Source organism: Oncorhynchus nerka, linkage group LG8 (assembly GCF_034236695.1).
Source record: "Oncorhynchus nerka isolate Pitt River linkage group LG8, Oner_Uvic_2.0, whole genome shotgun sequence".
Classification (NCBI taxonomy): domain Eukaryota; kingdom Metazoa; phylum Chordata; class Actinopteri; order Salmoniformes; family Salmonidae; genus Oncorhynchus; species Oncorhynchus nerka.
The window spans coordinates 30,989,703-31,006,834 of record NC_088403.1 but is presented as its reverse complement, the minus strand read 5'-3'; the positions used below and the strand labels follow the sequence as shown (position 1 = coordinate 31,006,834).

Below are 17,132 nucleotides of genomic sequence, written 5' to 3'. Positions count from 1 at the left end.
TGTGCCCGTATCAGTGAAGTGTGACATATTGTGTCTCTATGACTGTAGTGTTCTGTGAGGCGTGCCAGCAGAAGCCTGGTCTGTATGCTCAGGTGTCTGAGATGCTGCTGGTCAGAGTGGCCTCCTACATGCTCCTGCCCTGCACACTACCTGTGGTATCAGCCTACTCAGTGGGCAAGAGGTAAGACGACATTGTATACCACTACTAGTGCTACCTACCACAAACTTACAAGCCCTCAATGACAACAGTAACGCAAACAAATCATCTTCTAAAAAGCCCAGTAATAGCCTTTAACATAACTAGCCTTTAGCATACAGCAGCCTCATTAGCCCACCACAACAACCAAATAACTACCCTCTGTTCTGTAAGCTGTAGACCATACTATCGATGCGACACTAAGACTGCACTCAATGAGCTGTATAGGGCCATAAGCAAACAAGAAAATGCTCACCCAGAGGTAACTCTCCTAATGGTCGGTGACTTTAATGCAGGAAAACTGAAATCCGTTTCACCTCATTTCTACCAGCATGTCACCTGTGCAACTCTAGACAAAAAACTCTAGATCACCTTTACTCCACACACAGAGACGCGCACAAAGTTCTCCCTCGCCCTCCATTTGGCAATTCTCACCAGGGTGGCCTAGTGGTTAGAGAGTTGGACTAGGGACCGGAAGGTTGCAAGTTCAAACCCCCGAGCTGACAAGGTACTAATCTGTCGTTCTGCCCCTGAACAGGCAGTTAACCCACTGTTCCTAGGCCGTCATTGAAAATAAGAATTTGTTCTTAACTGACTTGCCTAGTTAAATAAAGGTAAAATAAAAAATAAATAAATAACTCTATCCTCCTGTTTCGTGCTTACAAGCAAAAACTCAAACAGGAAGTACCAGTGAAGCGGAAAATATGGAAGTGGTCCAATGAAGCGGATGCTACGCTGCAGCACTGTTTCGCTAGCACAGACTGGAATATGTTCCAGCACTGTGGAGCAGGTCGAGAGCTTCAAGTGCCTCAGTGTCCACATCACTAAGGAATTATCATGGTCCACATCACACCAACAGAGTCGCGAAGAGGACACGACAATGCCTCTTCCCCCTCAGGAGGCTGAAAAGATTTGTCATGGGCACTCAGATCCTCTAAAAATGATAAAGCTGCACCTTTGAGAGCATCTTGACTGGTTGCATCACTGCTTGGTGTGGCAGCTGCTTAACATCCGACCAAGGTGTTACAGAGGGTAGTGCGTAAGTCCCAGTACACCACTGGGGCCAAGCATCCTGCCATCCAGAACCTCTATACCAGGCAGTGTCAGAGGAAGGCCCTAGAAATTGTGGTACCGATGCACCATGTCTGGAACCAACAGGACCCTGGACAGCTTCCATCCCTAAGCTATAAGACTGCTAAATAGTTAGTTTAATAATTAATCAATAGCTACCTGGAATACCTTCCTTGACCCTTTTCATACTAATCCCTTTTGATTTATCACATATGCTGCTGTTACCGTTTACTATCTATCCCGTTGTCTAGTAATTTTATCCCTACCCATATGTACATATCTACCTCAATTACCTCATACCCCTGCACATCAACTTGGTACTGGTTCCCTGTGTATATAGTGTATATAGCCAAGTTGTCGTTACTCATTGTGTATTTGAAATCGATTTTCTGAGGGGGGTCACATACACATGGTTTGCAGATGTTAATGCGATTGTAGCGAAATGTTGTTGTTATTTTTATATTATTTGTCTTTTTTTATCTCTGCATTGTTGGAAGCATGTGACAAATACAATTTAATAGGTTGAGGTTTCTTACTAAACCCAATCAATTTGAACGCACTGCACAGGGCCGCCACCTAGTGGACATTGTCACAAAATAGGCAAGTCAATCCACTGCACCCCCTACTGCTACATGACAGTACTTTGACTCTCTGTTGTCCCTCTCCTGTACTCCAGAATTGTGGAGTGGATCCCAGAGGTGCCTGCAGACATGCGTTGGCTAGCTGGGGTGGCTGGGGATGTTGCTGGGAGCTTGTACAGACAGGCCTGGAGAGGAGCGCCAGTAGACATAACCAGGTGAGAGACATGGAGTTACTACTACTGGGTTATATGATGTATGGATGGATGGAGTCTACTTGTAGATTTGCATGTCTGTCATAAAGTATGAATAAAGTCTAATGGCCTTGTGTGTTTTTATTTTTTGCAGTGATGGTTCCCTGAGGAATTGCATGAGCCTGCCCCCACCCATGGAAAGTGACGGACAAAGGGAGAGAGAATGTCACCTGTCCGGGTTCGCTCGCTCTGCTCTCAACTTCCAAAGCCAATACTGGAACATCCCCGCAGCCGCCTCTTCCCACTGTTCCACCAGCCCCCACACGTCAAGCCCCTCCCCACGACAGATCTGCTTCAGTGTTCATTTTGGCACTCTTTTTTAGATTCATTCTAGTCTGTCATTTTGACTAAAATATCATAAAATCTTAGTCACATTTTTGTGATTTGAATAATGATTTAGTCATTGTTAAAATGACGAAAAGAGAGACGTTTTAGTCAACTAAATGCCCTTTCATTTTAGTTATATTTTAGTCCACAACACATTTGTATTGCCTCATTAGCCACAAACCACGTTTCCATCCAGTTTTTATGGGAGTAGTCATATCAAAGATTTTTATAACTAACCCAAGATGGACCATAACTACTGAGATGTTAGGCTATTCAATAAATGCATGTTCAATCCGACACCTACAAGCAGGACTGCATGATTCCAGATACAGTATTTTGATGTGCAACCGAATCCAGCGATTGTCATGAATTGTGAGTTGACGATAGGGTATTGTTGTTATATTTTACTGTTAAAATAGGGCTCCAGAATGTTCTGTTTTTTTTTTGTTGTTCAATAGGGATGAATTTGCCTAAATCTTTATGTGCACTAATATCATAGGCTAAATTATTTTGGGGTTGATACACCACATGATACAGTGAAAACTCAAACACATTAGCTAGATCACTAACACTAAATATAATACCCACTGCTAGTAGTCATGTATTAATCTAAAAGTTTTTTACAGTTGTAGCACTGCTAACCTACAGACATACAATGCGCAATTGCGCATTTCTTGGACTCTGAAAGCCATGTCTAATATTTTGATTGTATAATAGTTGCTATTGAGCCAATATTAAGAGATGACAAATATAAAGTATACCCACAGAAAGCTGAGAACAACATTTGCTTCTAAATCTATGAATTTCCCGCAATTGGATTTTCAGATGTTATAGTGAAATGTTAGTGAAGCTTTTTTTCACACTCCCGGAGTGCACATCGTGGCTTGCTCATTACAGCAGCAGGCTTCAGCAGAACAGGTAAAGTGGCTGGGCAGACACTTTAATTACAGGAATCATGAGGATAATGCACTTTACTGTTTGACCAAATCATGGTTTTAGCCACTCAAAAAATAGGACGTTTTAAAAACTTTTGAGTGAGGTGACCATGTAATGAATGTTCAGCTCGCACGCCACCAATTACAGATTGAAGTCGCACAGCCAAGTCAAAGAGTTACAAAACGCCATTAAATGGTTGCAATCGAGAGCCTTGACCCTTGAAATACTGTAGCTATATTGTAATCAAAGTTGTGTCATAAGTAGTGGTCTGATACTGTAGGTTGCAAGAAAACTACAAGGTAGAATTATCAATCGGTTATTAGCCTATCTGAGCGTCAGAGGAGACTGGTGGCGGGAGGAGGAGCTATAGGAGGACGGGGCTTTTTGTCATGGCTGGAATGGAGTTAATGGAACATATCAAACATATGGAGACCACATGTGCCAGCTCAAGTTCCCTCCCAAGGGGCATGTCTACCTACCTGTGTTCAGTCAAATGTAGCATGCATTCCTCATTCCAGGCAGATTATTGATATGACTTGACGTTGACTTTTTGCCTGCACCACAGACTCCGCTAATACAGAAGCTGTGCTCTGTTATTTATTTTGTATTAGACAGGACCCTTGCACTAAACAGTGAACTACTGTGATGAGCTGTGATGTCAAGACATTTGAAATCACAATATTCTTGAAAGTTCCCTTCAGAACTTCTCTTAATGTTGACATTTGCTTTTGCTCAATAACTTTAGGTGCATAGGATTCACAATGTTAATGGCATAATCAAATATCATATTTAAGTTATCACACTGCCCCATTTATAGTAGGGTACATACTGCACTTATATTTGTAATGTGTGTAACACTGTGAAAACCTCTTCCTACTTGTGCCTAGGATGGCAGGTAGCCTAGTGGTTAGAGCATTGGGCCAATAAAGGAAAGGTTGCTGGTTCAAATACTTGAGCAAACAAAGTGAAAAACCTGTTGATGTACCCATGAGCAAGGCACTTAAGCCTAATTTACTCCAGGAGGTGCCATACTACTATGGCTAACCCTGTAAAACTGCACCTGTATGTGACAATAAACCATTTAAACATATATACTTTATTGTTGTTATTTCATTAAGGCCCTTATCTTAATAACATAAAACAAATCACATTTTTTATGATGTGACATTCTGTGTTTAAATATACTGTAACTGTTAAAATCCTATTGTGGTGCCTCGTCATTATGGAAACTGTATAATAAGTAGGGGAGAGTGGGATAAGTTGAGCCAAAGTGGTAAATTGATCTTTGTTTATACACAAAATGAACAATTTGACCAAATATTTCAGAAGAGTCCACCATTTCATGGAGTCTGAAGGAAGAAACCATGTGGAAAAAGTGGTAAACTAGTTAGGTAAAAAAAAAAAGATTTTCACCAAATCAAATTCATTTGTGTTCGAGGTTTCATGATGCTTGTATCTAAACCAACATACGTAGATCATTTTAAGGTTGTTTTATACATCAGTTGGGGTCTCAATAATCTTCAATATGAGATCCTAAACCTAGCATGAAAGTGCATCCTTGTAGCTGTGTGGGCAAATATAGTGAAGATGTTTGCCTTGGGGTAAGGTGAGACAATGACCATGGGGTAAGTTGAGACAATAACCATGGGGTAAGTTGAGACAATGACCATGGGGTAAGTTGAGACAATGACCATGGGGTAAGTTGAGACAATGACAATGGGGTAAGTTGAGACAATTACCATGGGGTAAGCTGAGACAATGACCATGGGGTAAGCTGAGACAATGACCATGGGGTAAGCTGAGACAATGACCATGGGGTAAGCTGAGACAATGACCATGGGGTAAGCTGAGACAATGACCATGGGGTAAGCTGAGACAATGACCATGGGGTAAGCTGAGACAATGACCATGGGGTAAGTTGAGACAATTACCATGGGGTAAGCTGAGACAATGACCTTGGGGTAAGTTGAGACAATGACCATGGGGTAAGCTGAGACAATGACCATGGGGTAAGTTGAGACAATGACCATGGGGTAAGTTGAGACAATGGTTGAGGAAATGGCAAGTTGAGCAAATGTAAGTGTTTTCTTCCCAGGCTTAAATGCTATGCATTATTGCTGGGATATGAGGTAACAACAGGGCCTGGCCTATGTTCAAAGTGTTTAACAAAGTACAACGTGTTTGTAACACGGAACCCAAACCGGCTGCGCGCGTGCGCCATCGTGCTCTATCATGCATACATTTACTTTGCCCCCCCACACCAAACGCGATCACGACATGCAGGTTAAAATATCAAAATAAACTCTGAACAAATGACATTAATTTGGGGACAGGTCGAAAAGCATTAAATATGTATGGCAATTTAGCTAGCTAGCTTGCACTTGCTAGCTAACGTTAATTTGTCCTATTTAGCTAGCTTGCTGTTGCTAGCTAATTTGTCCTGGGATAAAAAAATGTTCTTGTTATTTTACCTGAAATGCACAAGGACCTCTACTCCGACAATTAATCCACACATAAAACAGCCAACCAAATCGTTTCTAGTCATCTCTCCTCCTTCCAGGCTTTTTCATTTTTGAACTTATATGGTGATCGCATATAAACTTTTATTGTATTACCACGACAACCGGCAACAAAGTTTGTCTTTCAATCACCCACGTGGGTATAACCAATGAGGAGATGGCACGTGGGTACCTGCTTCTATAAACCAATGAGGAGATGACTTTCAGCGCGATCTGCGTCAGAAATAGGAACGACTTCTATTTTAGCCCTTGGCGTTGGCGTCGCAGACGCTCGTTGGCGCGCACGAGCAGTGTGGGTGCAATAATAGAATAACATGGATTTCTAAATTTATTTTGCGATGCTCGCGCACCCGATGTGTCCGGTCTGGTCAGCATGTTAGGCGTTAAGTCTGTGTTAAAAGATGTTTAAATGATTAAAAAATATGTTGTGATTGTACTGAATTGTGTTTGGGAAATAAAGATAGACATGGTTTTAAAAAGGTAGTGGTAATATTTAATTCAGTACAGACATTTGTAGGTGGCTTAACTTACCCCATACCCAGGGTAAGTTGTGCAAAGAGACAACTCAATATTAGGAAGGTGTTCCTGTTTTGTACACTATGTGTATAGTATTGCTGTGTTGCAGGCCCTGTCATTCTGCCGCCTTAGGCAAGATATATTCTGCTATACCCCCCATCGAAACTAGAATAGTCCCAGTAAGCAAAACGTCTAAAAGATATATTTTCCCAGATGTTGAAGTTAGGTTCATTTTCAGTTCTGAATTAGTTGAAAAGTTGAAAAGATGTCTTGAGTAGAGTACATTAGAGTAAATTAGGGTACAATACAGTACATTATACTTGCACTGTTGTACTCTACTGTACTTGTGAAACATAGATGTCTATGATTGGTTCAGATTTGGTCCTGTCTGTAGATGTTAAAATCAAGGCCAGTCCGGACCGCACAAAAAAAAGACAAGACAGTCAGTCTGGGCAGGACCAAAACAAAGCATCTGTGTCGATCCGTGCTTACTGGGGTGTAGCCTACAGTGTGGTCCTGCCATGGAATTTTATGAATGCTCATCCATGTGGTAGGCCCACCGTTTGTACTCGAGGCAGTTGCATTGACTTTATTAGTCCTGATTCCTGTAACTAATCATTTTGGCCATTTAAGCTCTGAATATAATCTATTCCGAGCCTATTTGCAATAAGAATCAATGCGTTTACACAGCTGGAAATGAAATGGAGAAGTATTAAATTTTTTGCTATGATCATCGTCAAAAAATGTACGGATACAAACTTGAAACCACTGATTATCATAACAATTTAGCCCAAGGGGTAAAACCCCTGGACAGCAGTTGTGAGTATCCTAATTTTCCATTCCATATTGTCCATTGTACTTTGATCTGTCCTGTATTTAGGATACTATGTTTGTTAACATGACATATTTACATCAAAGTGCATTTTTATTTGATTGGGCCCCATTTAGGTTAAACTATTTGATCTGAGAAACATGCATGATGTAAAAAGTGTCTGCCTCATGACGTTGACATACATCTCATCTCCTGCCTGTAGGCCACAGAAAAGGCCATAGACGCTTTCCACCATAGACTATAGACCCTCTTCCAGTACACAACACACTGACGTCAATCAAAGATGCATGCAATTCTTGGCAGCAGTAAGAAAGCCATGCCATCTGCGACCATTCAACAAAGCCTAGATTAACGTTTTTATTACTTCTAAACAAAATAATTTTTTTGCTGTCTCTTACGCTTACTATGATGTTTTGATTCTTGCTTGAACAGTCACTAAGATTATATTTTTGGTTGTGATCTTTGCAAAATAACTATTTTGGATGCAGCAGTCGTTAGCTAGAATGCTAATGCTCATTGATATAGGCTGTCGCAAAAGCTAGCCAAAGAGCCATTTTAATGGTTGAAGTTGAAGTGTTTTTTTTAAAAGTATAATGCAGTTGATTTGCGATGATGACACATTATATTAAGCAGGGCCTTCATAAGAGCCTTAATCAAATTCTAATCCAAAAGTAGTGTGAAATGCACTCATAAGCAACATGCAAATGCAGGCTTTTTTTTTGCGGCAATGTGCAAACACAGCAAGGTGTCTATAGGCTACATGGTTTATGTTATGCCTCGTTTACATCGTGACGTTTTTCACACGGACAAGTGTAGTGGCTGTTACGCAAGATGGAGGAGAGCCTGTCTTTCATCAGAGGTCACATTTATTTTGGAAGATTGCAAAATATTACATTTTCATTCAAGAAAGGATAAATACATTGTTTCAGGTGATAATAAAACATGTTTCTTACTTTATCCTCAACTTGTTTCTGTAACTTTACAGCAAGTCAAACTAGCTTGCACTGCAGAGTAGCTTGCTAGCTAGCTAAAAGCTAGGCTAGGCTGAAGAGAACAATGATGTAGCTAGTGACCACCTAATAATTATGATCAGAAATCAAACGTCATTACCATCCCAATAAACGGGAGGCGACAGTCATATCATATAAATGGCTTAACAGCCAACGTGTATTATTTAACATTACTATTAAAATAGTACTCACTCATAGGAATGGGTAGTTGTTTACAAGTTGCTAGCTATCCCATAAAGCCATCACCAAAAAACACATTTTTCAATCTTCTCGTGGTTTGGTAACTTCCTGTTCTTTGACGAACTCTGTCTCGACTGAAGACCTCTCAAGTGTATAAACATCATAAAGCAGCCAATGTAGCATCCGTGCATGACATGTAGCTGAAATAGCTGAATCCACTCATTTGAAGGGGTATCCACCTACTTTTGCCATGCAGTGTATATATAAAGTATTTTCACCCTTTTTAATTCTCTACTTTAGTATATTTTGTTATACTGAATGTTATCAGATCTTCAACCAAAACCTAATATTAGACAATGGGAATGTTAGGAAGTGCTATTTCTTATGTAAGTGACCAGCATACTGCTATTGCATTGTTATAACTGAGACAACACATAGCAACATATACTCACAGTAAAGCCTGTGGGGTCCCCCACAGGATAGCTCCCACATTACACACATAATCTCCTTTTATTTTTAACCGAACACTGTGCCCGAAGAAGATCCTACGATGACGGACAGACAACTGAGCCAATGGCGGAAGACTACAGACTACAACCAGCTGAACCAATCCGGAGATCCGATCTTCCTAGGGTCAACCTACTTTCTGTGACGTATATAAGAGCTGTGCTGACTGTTTACGCTCTCTCTGCCTGCCGTTCCACACGAACTAACGGAAGAGCCGTATTTACGTGTACCAGATATTCTCCCTCTGAAATAAACTGTCGCTTGTCGTACAATTTTAACACCTGGTCTGAATCGATCCTTAACGGCTCACCCTTCTAATATCCTTTTATCAACAAAACATGGTAGCCAGAGGATGGTTGAATAACGGTCCGGTCGAAGTGAGTTGATTGGGTGTGAGAAGGAGAGTGACGGAAGGACGGTTCCAAAAAGAGACGGGTGAAAGAAATTCGGGGGAGGACAATAATTCTGCTCAACTCGGGAAACTGATCTAAAAGGTGCACCATAAACAAGGTAAGCAAAACCTGTTAAATCAAACTTTGCATATTGTCGTATAGTCTGTCTAAATTCTGATCAGTATTTCCGAGTAAGTATGAATTCTTGTGTAAATTTATAATTTGCTGACGAGTCAAAGAACAGTAGAGTGAACATATGTGGTACGAGCCAGCGACGGCTGGTGTGATATAAATCATTGATGAGATATCAGTAAGGGGATAGCTGATTACTATTCATTAAATCTGGCGCCGAGGGGATAGATTGTGTAATTTTGTCCCGTGACCCGGTCAGCGCAGTCTGATAGCTTTCAATGATGAGAGATCACTTAAAGGCCTAAAAAGTTCCAATAGGGATCGGACATATATAAATTCAGTTCCGATAGGGGTTGGACATGTGTGTATTAATTCTGATAGGGGTTAGTGTGATATAAATCAGGAATAGAGATCGGTAAGGGGATAGTTAATTACTATTCATTAAATCTGGCACCGAGGGGGGAAAGTGTCATTTTCTCCTGCGACCCGGCACGGCACAGTCCGATAGAAATTCACTGATAAGGATCGGCTTTCAGGGGTCAGAGAGATAACGTGTATTAATTTTGATATTGTTAATTCGATAGGGGTCAGTAGGGGATAGAGTTGGATTCTAGAGTTGAATTCTATCCAGTAAATCCGCTTAGTTCGGTCTGATAGGGGTCGATTAATAAGAAATCAGAGATATAACCTGTAATTGTGTGTTTTGTCTTGTTTTGTCTATTTGTAACTGTTTAAATGAAAATGAAAGGTGGTTGTAATTGTTTCCATTAAGATTGTTGGTGGTCACATAGAGAGAGAGAGATAGAATTATATAATAAGGATTATTGGATAAATCCGAAACTTCTATATTGTATGTATCAATGACTTCTGTGTTGGATGTATAATCAGGAATGAAATGACTGATGTATAATTGAAATAATATCTGAACATAATATTTGAAAGTTGAGACTAATTAGTCGAATAGATCCCTTGGTTGTGCGCTCCACAAATCCCATACCGACTCATGCGTTTTTCTCGAACTAAAACATACAAAGGAGAAGCTCAGAGATAAGACAGAGCACGTGTAGCAGTGTCTCTTCAGTATATCGTGGGTATTAATCAACGTCGGGCGAAGTATATGCTAACTATATTCAGATAGAAGGAGAGGATTACGATTAAAACTACGATTAAATTCCGATTGAATTAAATTTAATTACGACTAAAGCAAATTCACAATGGCGACCCCCAATACTCCAAAACTGAGGTTTAATGAGTTTTTAGAACAAAAAATAGAATATAGATCAGGGGGAAAGGGACAATGGAAGCACATGAAGAAAGTTTGGGAGGGTTTAAAGCTAAAATGGACACAGGAAGGTCATTTAGGAGGAGGACCGCCATCCGCAGTTCAGCTGAAAACAATGGAATGTGGGTTAAAAGAGACGTTGCAGGAAGCTAGAGAGAAAGAGACAGAAAAGAACAAAATTCAAGTATTTAAGAAAGAAGGGTCAGATACGAAGGGAGCGAGATTAATGAGAATCCTAATTGAGGGAAAACTTTGGGCGTTTAAATTAGTGCTATTTTCTGTTGTTCAGATGCCGGAGTAACAAATACAGATAACTGTAAATTGGGTCTATTTGCGGAGAATCTCAGTTCCATAGCATTGGTGGTTCAGTGGTGGAGTTCTCGCCTGCCACGTGGGAGGCCGGGGTTCGGTTCCCAGCTGAGGTGTAAAGAATAGTTATATATGTCTGAGTCTTTGGTTGTAATTGAACTGGTTGTTTTGCAGAGAAAGTTATAGTCACTAGTATTGGTATAAGATATAAACTGAACGTTTTAAATAGTTTGTTTGGTTCAAATTGAAAGACTAATTCATTCAACTTAATATAAGAACGGAGATTTTGATGCAAGGCGATGTCTGTTCACTAAATGATTTGTTGGGAATAATACATTGGGAAAAGAGTCGTAATTAAAATGCTAATTCAAAGACGAGACAGTAACTTAAATCAAATTAATTCTGAATAATAACGAGGGAACAATTACGATAGATTTGTGTCCATCGAAATGTTTTTATAAGATTAGCGAATTGAGATGTTGATTGATGTTGTAAACTCTAAATCAGGATTCAACAGATGTGATAAATTAGGTTTGGTTTATCGAACCCGAAATACTGTTGTTGCAGACAGCCAACCATTATTTACAATGAGTTGAAAATCGTTGCGAAATAAGTCAAGATTGAGCGCTTGTTGATGACATCACTAGCGAGGTTTCCGTCGCCACGGAAATGATGTCTTGACTGGGGGTGACAGAGAAAATGGTTAGTGTCCTTAAAAAGGAGTATGTAAATCGTCAGGAAAGATGCTAAAAACTAGCAGCTGATTCGCTGGGTGGGTATCATTGATTTGTGGCGTTTATTTGGACTGTAATTGGGCCGTGAGAGAGAGGGATTGGATGTCTGAGTCATAAAACATCGTGATGGTGGATTCTGATGGTTGTTGATTTTTGGTTTGATCGTTTGAATAGCACCAGTGAATTTGAGCACTGTTTCCATTATGTGGAACGGTGTCAGGGTATTAATGGTGAAAAGCAACCTCTATGGTAAAACATAATTGTACATGTTTCGGTAAACTAGCGAGGTTGAATTTGGTTATTTGAACATTTCCCTTGATACGTAACAGGGGCAAGTTGTTTTTCCTTGAGGAGCACGCAGATGGTGTTTTGTTTTATTGAGATGTAAATGTGAGTTGAAGGAGCCAAGGGAAAATACGTTATTTTTATTAAATATCAGGGATTATAATATTGGGGAGAATGAGGCCATAAACGACCAAATTGGAAAGGCCTGGAAGTTTTGATTAATCATTAAGGTTTGCAAATATATACACATAAAACATTTGTTAGGACTATTTGTTTTGGTGCAAAGGTATTTTAAAGAGACACGCTCAAATATGGAACTTTATGAGTTTTTATTTTATGAGTTTTAAATTACACAAGTGAATTTGGATTTTAAGGATAAAGGGTTCTTTAATATGTCTAGTGTAGTATAGAACTTGACTATAAAAGGGTGGGTTGACTCATGGACCTTATCATGACTGTCTTCTAAGGTCTGATCAGCCTTAGGGGAGAGTCATTGGTATAATGAATGTGGTCATATTGAGTACTAGTTTTAAGGTAAATTCATTATAAAGGAGTTTAGGTTATGAGGTTAGGATAGGATATATATTAAGCCAATAGGGCAGGGAATTACATAGAAAAATAAGTTTCAGTTCTTAGGGGTGATAAATCACTGTAGACAAGGAATTCTGCACTCTGCAACATATATTAAATTCATGTTATTGTCAGATAGAATACTAAGAGTCCTTGAAGGAAGGATTTTGATATGATAAGCATTTGTTTTGATTTTTTTTTTGACCATTAAAAAAAAAAAAAAGAAATAGTATTAAATTTAACAGGTATATAGGACATCTGTGATGATTTAGGATTATTGTTAGATGGATTAAGGAAATGTAAGGACTTTAGAGATTGACACTCATAGACATGATTTTGGATAAAGTCAAACAGTTAGAAGCTTAGTGGTATTTGAGAAATATGAGAGAAAAGGTTTAAATTGGTAAATATATATTTAAGAAAATATATAAGTAGTGCAGATAGTTCTTAAGTAGATAAGAAACTTGACAGGGAATTGGTACTGGATTGACGCCCAAGGGAGAATTGGACATGTGGAAAACTAAAAGGGGCTCCTTCATGATGTCAGACATAAAGATAATATACTAATCTTACCTAAGTCATTATTTAGAGTAGGTAAGGTTGATACCTGGGCAGAGTCAGGTATCAAAAGGGGGATGGGTAAATTGTGGTCTAGGATAGGATGGGGCTTATTGGATAAGAAAAAAAAAAAAAAAAATGTAAGCTAACAATTGGGCATAGAAGTTAAAGATATAATCAGATAAAACATATGAGAAATTGTTTGTTAACCAAGCCTGTATGTCCAGGATTGTATGCATTACAGGTGAACTACAGGTGAAGTCACTCAATCCAGTCCCAGAGGCTTGGGGACCATAGAAGACCCCTGGTGACAGCTAGCTGAAAGAGCTACCCAGATTCATATCGCACGGCGGAAGGGTAAGACATTTTTCACTGTCGGACAATAAACAGAGTTCGGGAGAAGAACTGGAATTAACAGAATTCCGGGGCCAACTCTCGAATGAAGTAACCCTACCTGTCCTATCACCCCTGTTTTTGTTCATAGAGGTGAAGATGTGTCTGGCTCTGGCTAAGTGATGTGTATTTTGTTCCAAAATAAGCATAAGAGATCCCTAGATCTGGGTAGATAAGAAGTTAGAATAGAGATTACACGGTAACCGACTTCGGACAGTTCTGGGATTGGAGAAGAGGGTATCCTTATAGCATGGAGGATCCCACAAGGGTGGATAGGTTTTCCATGATATGGGGAAATCTGGGAGCAATGTTGAACTTTGTAAAGGTGATGAAATCCTACTAACCATCAAAACTATTAAGCTCTCTGATGCAGGAACTCACACCCTCGGACTACAAAGGACGAGGACAGACATGATGGGTGTGTTTTCTATCAAGGTACTGCCAAGACCAGAGGTAACCGGACACACTCCTCTACCACCACTGTGTTAAAAATACCATTCAGGTAATTAATGTTAGAGACTATTCGGCTATTGATTAATTAGAAACTGAGACTGGTTTTGATAGTAGGGACAATTTGTGGCTGTCTTATATGAGGTACACAGCTAAAACCCTGAGAGGAAAGGACTGTATTATTTGAAGTTATGCTAGACCTGTTCTGGCTACACCCATTTGCTGTAGGAGAAGGAGAGGGGTGGTTGTGTATTTTGAGAAGTTTTTACCAGGTTAAGCCCAATTCAACCCTCTGTTCCTCTTTGAGCCTTGTGTTTCCTGCAGTACCTCCTCATCGGGCCTCTTGGGGTGTTGAGGCATATGGGGGCAATTACGAGTGCATCACGGGTACAGGTAATGGCATTGATTATGGGAGATTGCCTGAAGCTGATTGCAGGAGTAACATAACCATTAATTCCACTTGGCCAGTTACAGGCCTAAACCAAACTAGTGGTCTGGCTGATGTATGGTGGATGAGTGAAGCCAAAAGAGGGCTGAGACCCATTCTTAGAGGAGAATGGCAAGGTACGTGTGGTCTGACCAGTTTGATAATTCCACGGACCATTGTTGATGTTGTTGCTGAACAGCTGCTGAGTTCTGTAACCAGGGGACCTGAAAACATTCCATCCCATGGGAGACAAATGTAGTAGTGCTCCATGGACAGAGGATGTAGTTGACATACACACTAACCTGTTGGGAGTGCCAGTGGGGATTCCTCATGAGTTTCAGGCCTTGGGTAGGAATGATGGACTCTGGCACTTACTACCTACTATGGGTCCAGCCATGGTGGATGCTGGACAGACTGCATGGATTAATTATATCTACTATGACCAACAGCGTTTTGTGAATTACTCCGTGATGCACTCACTAGTATGTCTGAACAGCTTGAGGCCACATTTGGGGTTTCCAGACAGAATAGACTTGCCTTGGATGTGCTTCTTGCCAGTCAGGGGACGTCTGCAAGATGTTCGGTAAACAATGTTGCACGTATATTCCTAATACCAGTCCAGATGATAGTTTTTAAACTTCACAATCTAAGGCGGGGTTGATGCACTATCTGCTAAGATGAGGTCCACGGGGGGGTGGAGGAGTCTGTTCTCTTGGCCTGGTTTGGTAAGTGCACTGGTAGGATGGTTACTGGATTTCTGACCCTAATTCTTGTATTATTTGTTATTGATGTGATGTGCTGCTTGCATCATACTGTGTTTTGACAAGTCTGTTACAGATGTGGTGAGGGCTTCAGGCATGATGCCTTTGCTTGATGCTCCAGTTGGCGATGCCGATACGGAAGCATGCTTTCAGGGAGGATGGGACTGACTGATGATGACACATGGTTTGGAGTCCCTGGGTGGCAAGGAGCCCACTTGGTACAGGATAGAAGTAGCTGAGAGGACCAGATGGTTTCTAATAATTCTTTACTCTGTTTTCCATGACCAAAGTTTTATCCTACATCTTACATGTCAATAACAATAAAGTTTTATCCTGTTTTTGATAAGTGACACCCTTGGGGGGAACAAAGGCATATATAACTTGTTATTAGTAATAAACTTTTTATTATTTTCATGAAATGCTATGACTGCTGAAATAAAGGATAAATGAGTGACACCCTAGCAGGAGTAAGGAGGGGGATCCAGTTGCTTATATTGATTAAGCTTCTCCATTGTATGTCGTGTCGCATCTGGGATGGGAAGAGGGGGAAATTATTTTTCTTTGTGGGCCATTTCCGGATAGACATACCTAGTTTAGGATATTTTTCCTTTTTGGATTATGTCTTCGTTTTTGCTTGGAGTAATGTATCTGGACTATATCACATCTCTTAGGAGATGTGAAGAGAGGGTATCAGAAACTTTTTCCTGCTGGAAAAAGCTGGCTAATGTGGACAATAATTTTTACTTTTATTTTGAGCTGTTCTCCGCTCTGTTAAATGAGGGTTGTAAGCCAACTTAGTACATAGTGGGATAGAATGGAGAACATGATGGGAATACATATATATCTATTTCTGTTTAGTACCGTGCCTTATTTCATAGTCCCTTAGGGAGAAGTTTTTTGTTTTGTTTGTTTTTTTTTTTTTTTTTTTTTTTTTGTGTTGTGTCTGGATCTAGTTAGGTGGTGTCACGTCTCTGAGGAGACGTGAAGAGAGGGATTTGTTAGGAAGTGCTATTTCTTATGTAAGTGACCAGCATACTGCTATTGCATTGTTATAACTGAGACAACACATAGCAACATATACTCACAGTAAAGCCTGTGGGGTCCCCCACAGGATAGCTCCCACATTACACACATAATCTCCTTTTATTTTTAACCGAACACTGTGCCCGAAGAAGATCCTACGATGACGGACAGACAACTGAGCCAATGGCGGAAGACTACAGACTACAACCAGCTGAACCAATCCGGAGATCCGATCTTCCTAGGGTCAACCTACTTTCTGTGACGTATATAAGAGCTGTGCTGACTGTTTACGCTCTCTCTGCCTGCCGTTCCACACGAACTAACGGAAGAGCCGTATTTACGTGTACCAGATATTCTCCCTCTGAAATAAACTGTCGCTTGTCGTACAATTTTAACACCTGGTCTGAATCGATCCTTAACCGGCTCACCCTTCTAATATCCTTTTATCAACAGGAACCAGAACAAATAACACAACGACATACTCACTTAATTGATTTCAGAAACAAAGTTATGCAACACCCAATGCACCTGTGTGGAAAAGTAATTACCCCTTACATTCAATAACTGATTGTGCCACCTTTAGCTGCAATGACTTCCTGTAGTCGTTGATCAGTTTCTCACGTCACTGTGGAGGAAGCTTGGCCCACTCTTCCCGCTCGTTTCAAGTCATGCCATAATATCTAAATTGGGATTAGATCTGGGCTTTGATCAGGCCATTCCAAAACTTAAAATGTGTTGTTTTTTAGTCATTTTCATGTAGACTTGATTGTGTGTTTTGGATCATTGTCTTGCTGCATGTCCCAGCTGCGCTTCAGTTTCAGCTCACAGATGGCCAGACATTCTCCTGTAGAATTATCTGATACAGTGCATAATTCATGGTTACTTCTATT

At 40.2% G+C, this 17,132-nt stretch overlaps 1 protein-coding gene across 1 annotated transcript in view; it reads left to right on the top strand.

Annotated features, from left to right (window-relative positions):
• LOC115133126 (patatin-like phospholipase domain-containing protein 2) overlaps positions 1–3,903 on the top strand; it is a 29,353-nt gene extending 25,450 nt beyond the window's left edge. Inside the window, exons 7-9 of the mRNA XM_029666037.2 lie at positions 49–181; positions 1,944–2,063; positions 2,194–3,903. Coding sequence (XP_029521897.2) covers positions 49–181; positions 1,944–2,063; positions 2,194–2,422 — 482 coding nt within the window. The 3' untranslated portion in view covers positions 2,423–3,903. The remainder of the gene's footprint in view (positions 1–48; positions 182–1,943; positions 2,064–2,193) is intronic.
• Positions 3,904–17,132: the final 13,229 nt, after the last annotated feature.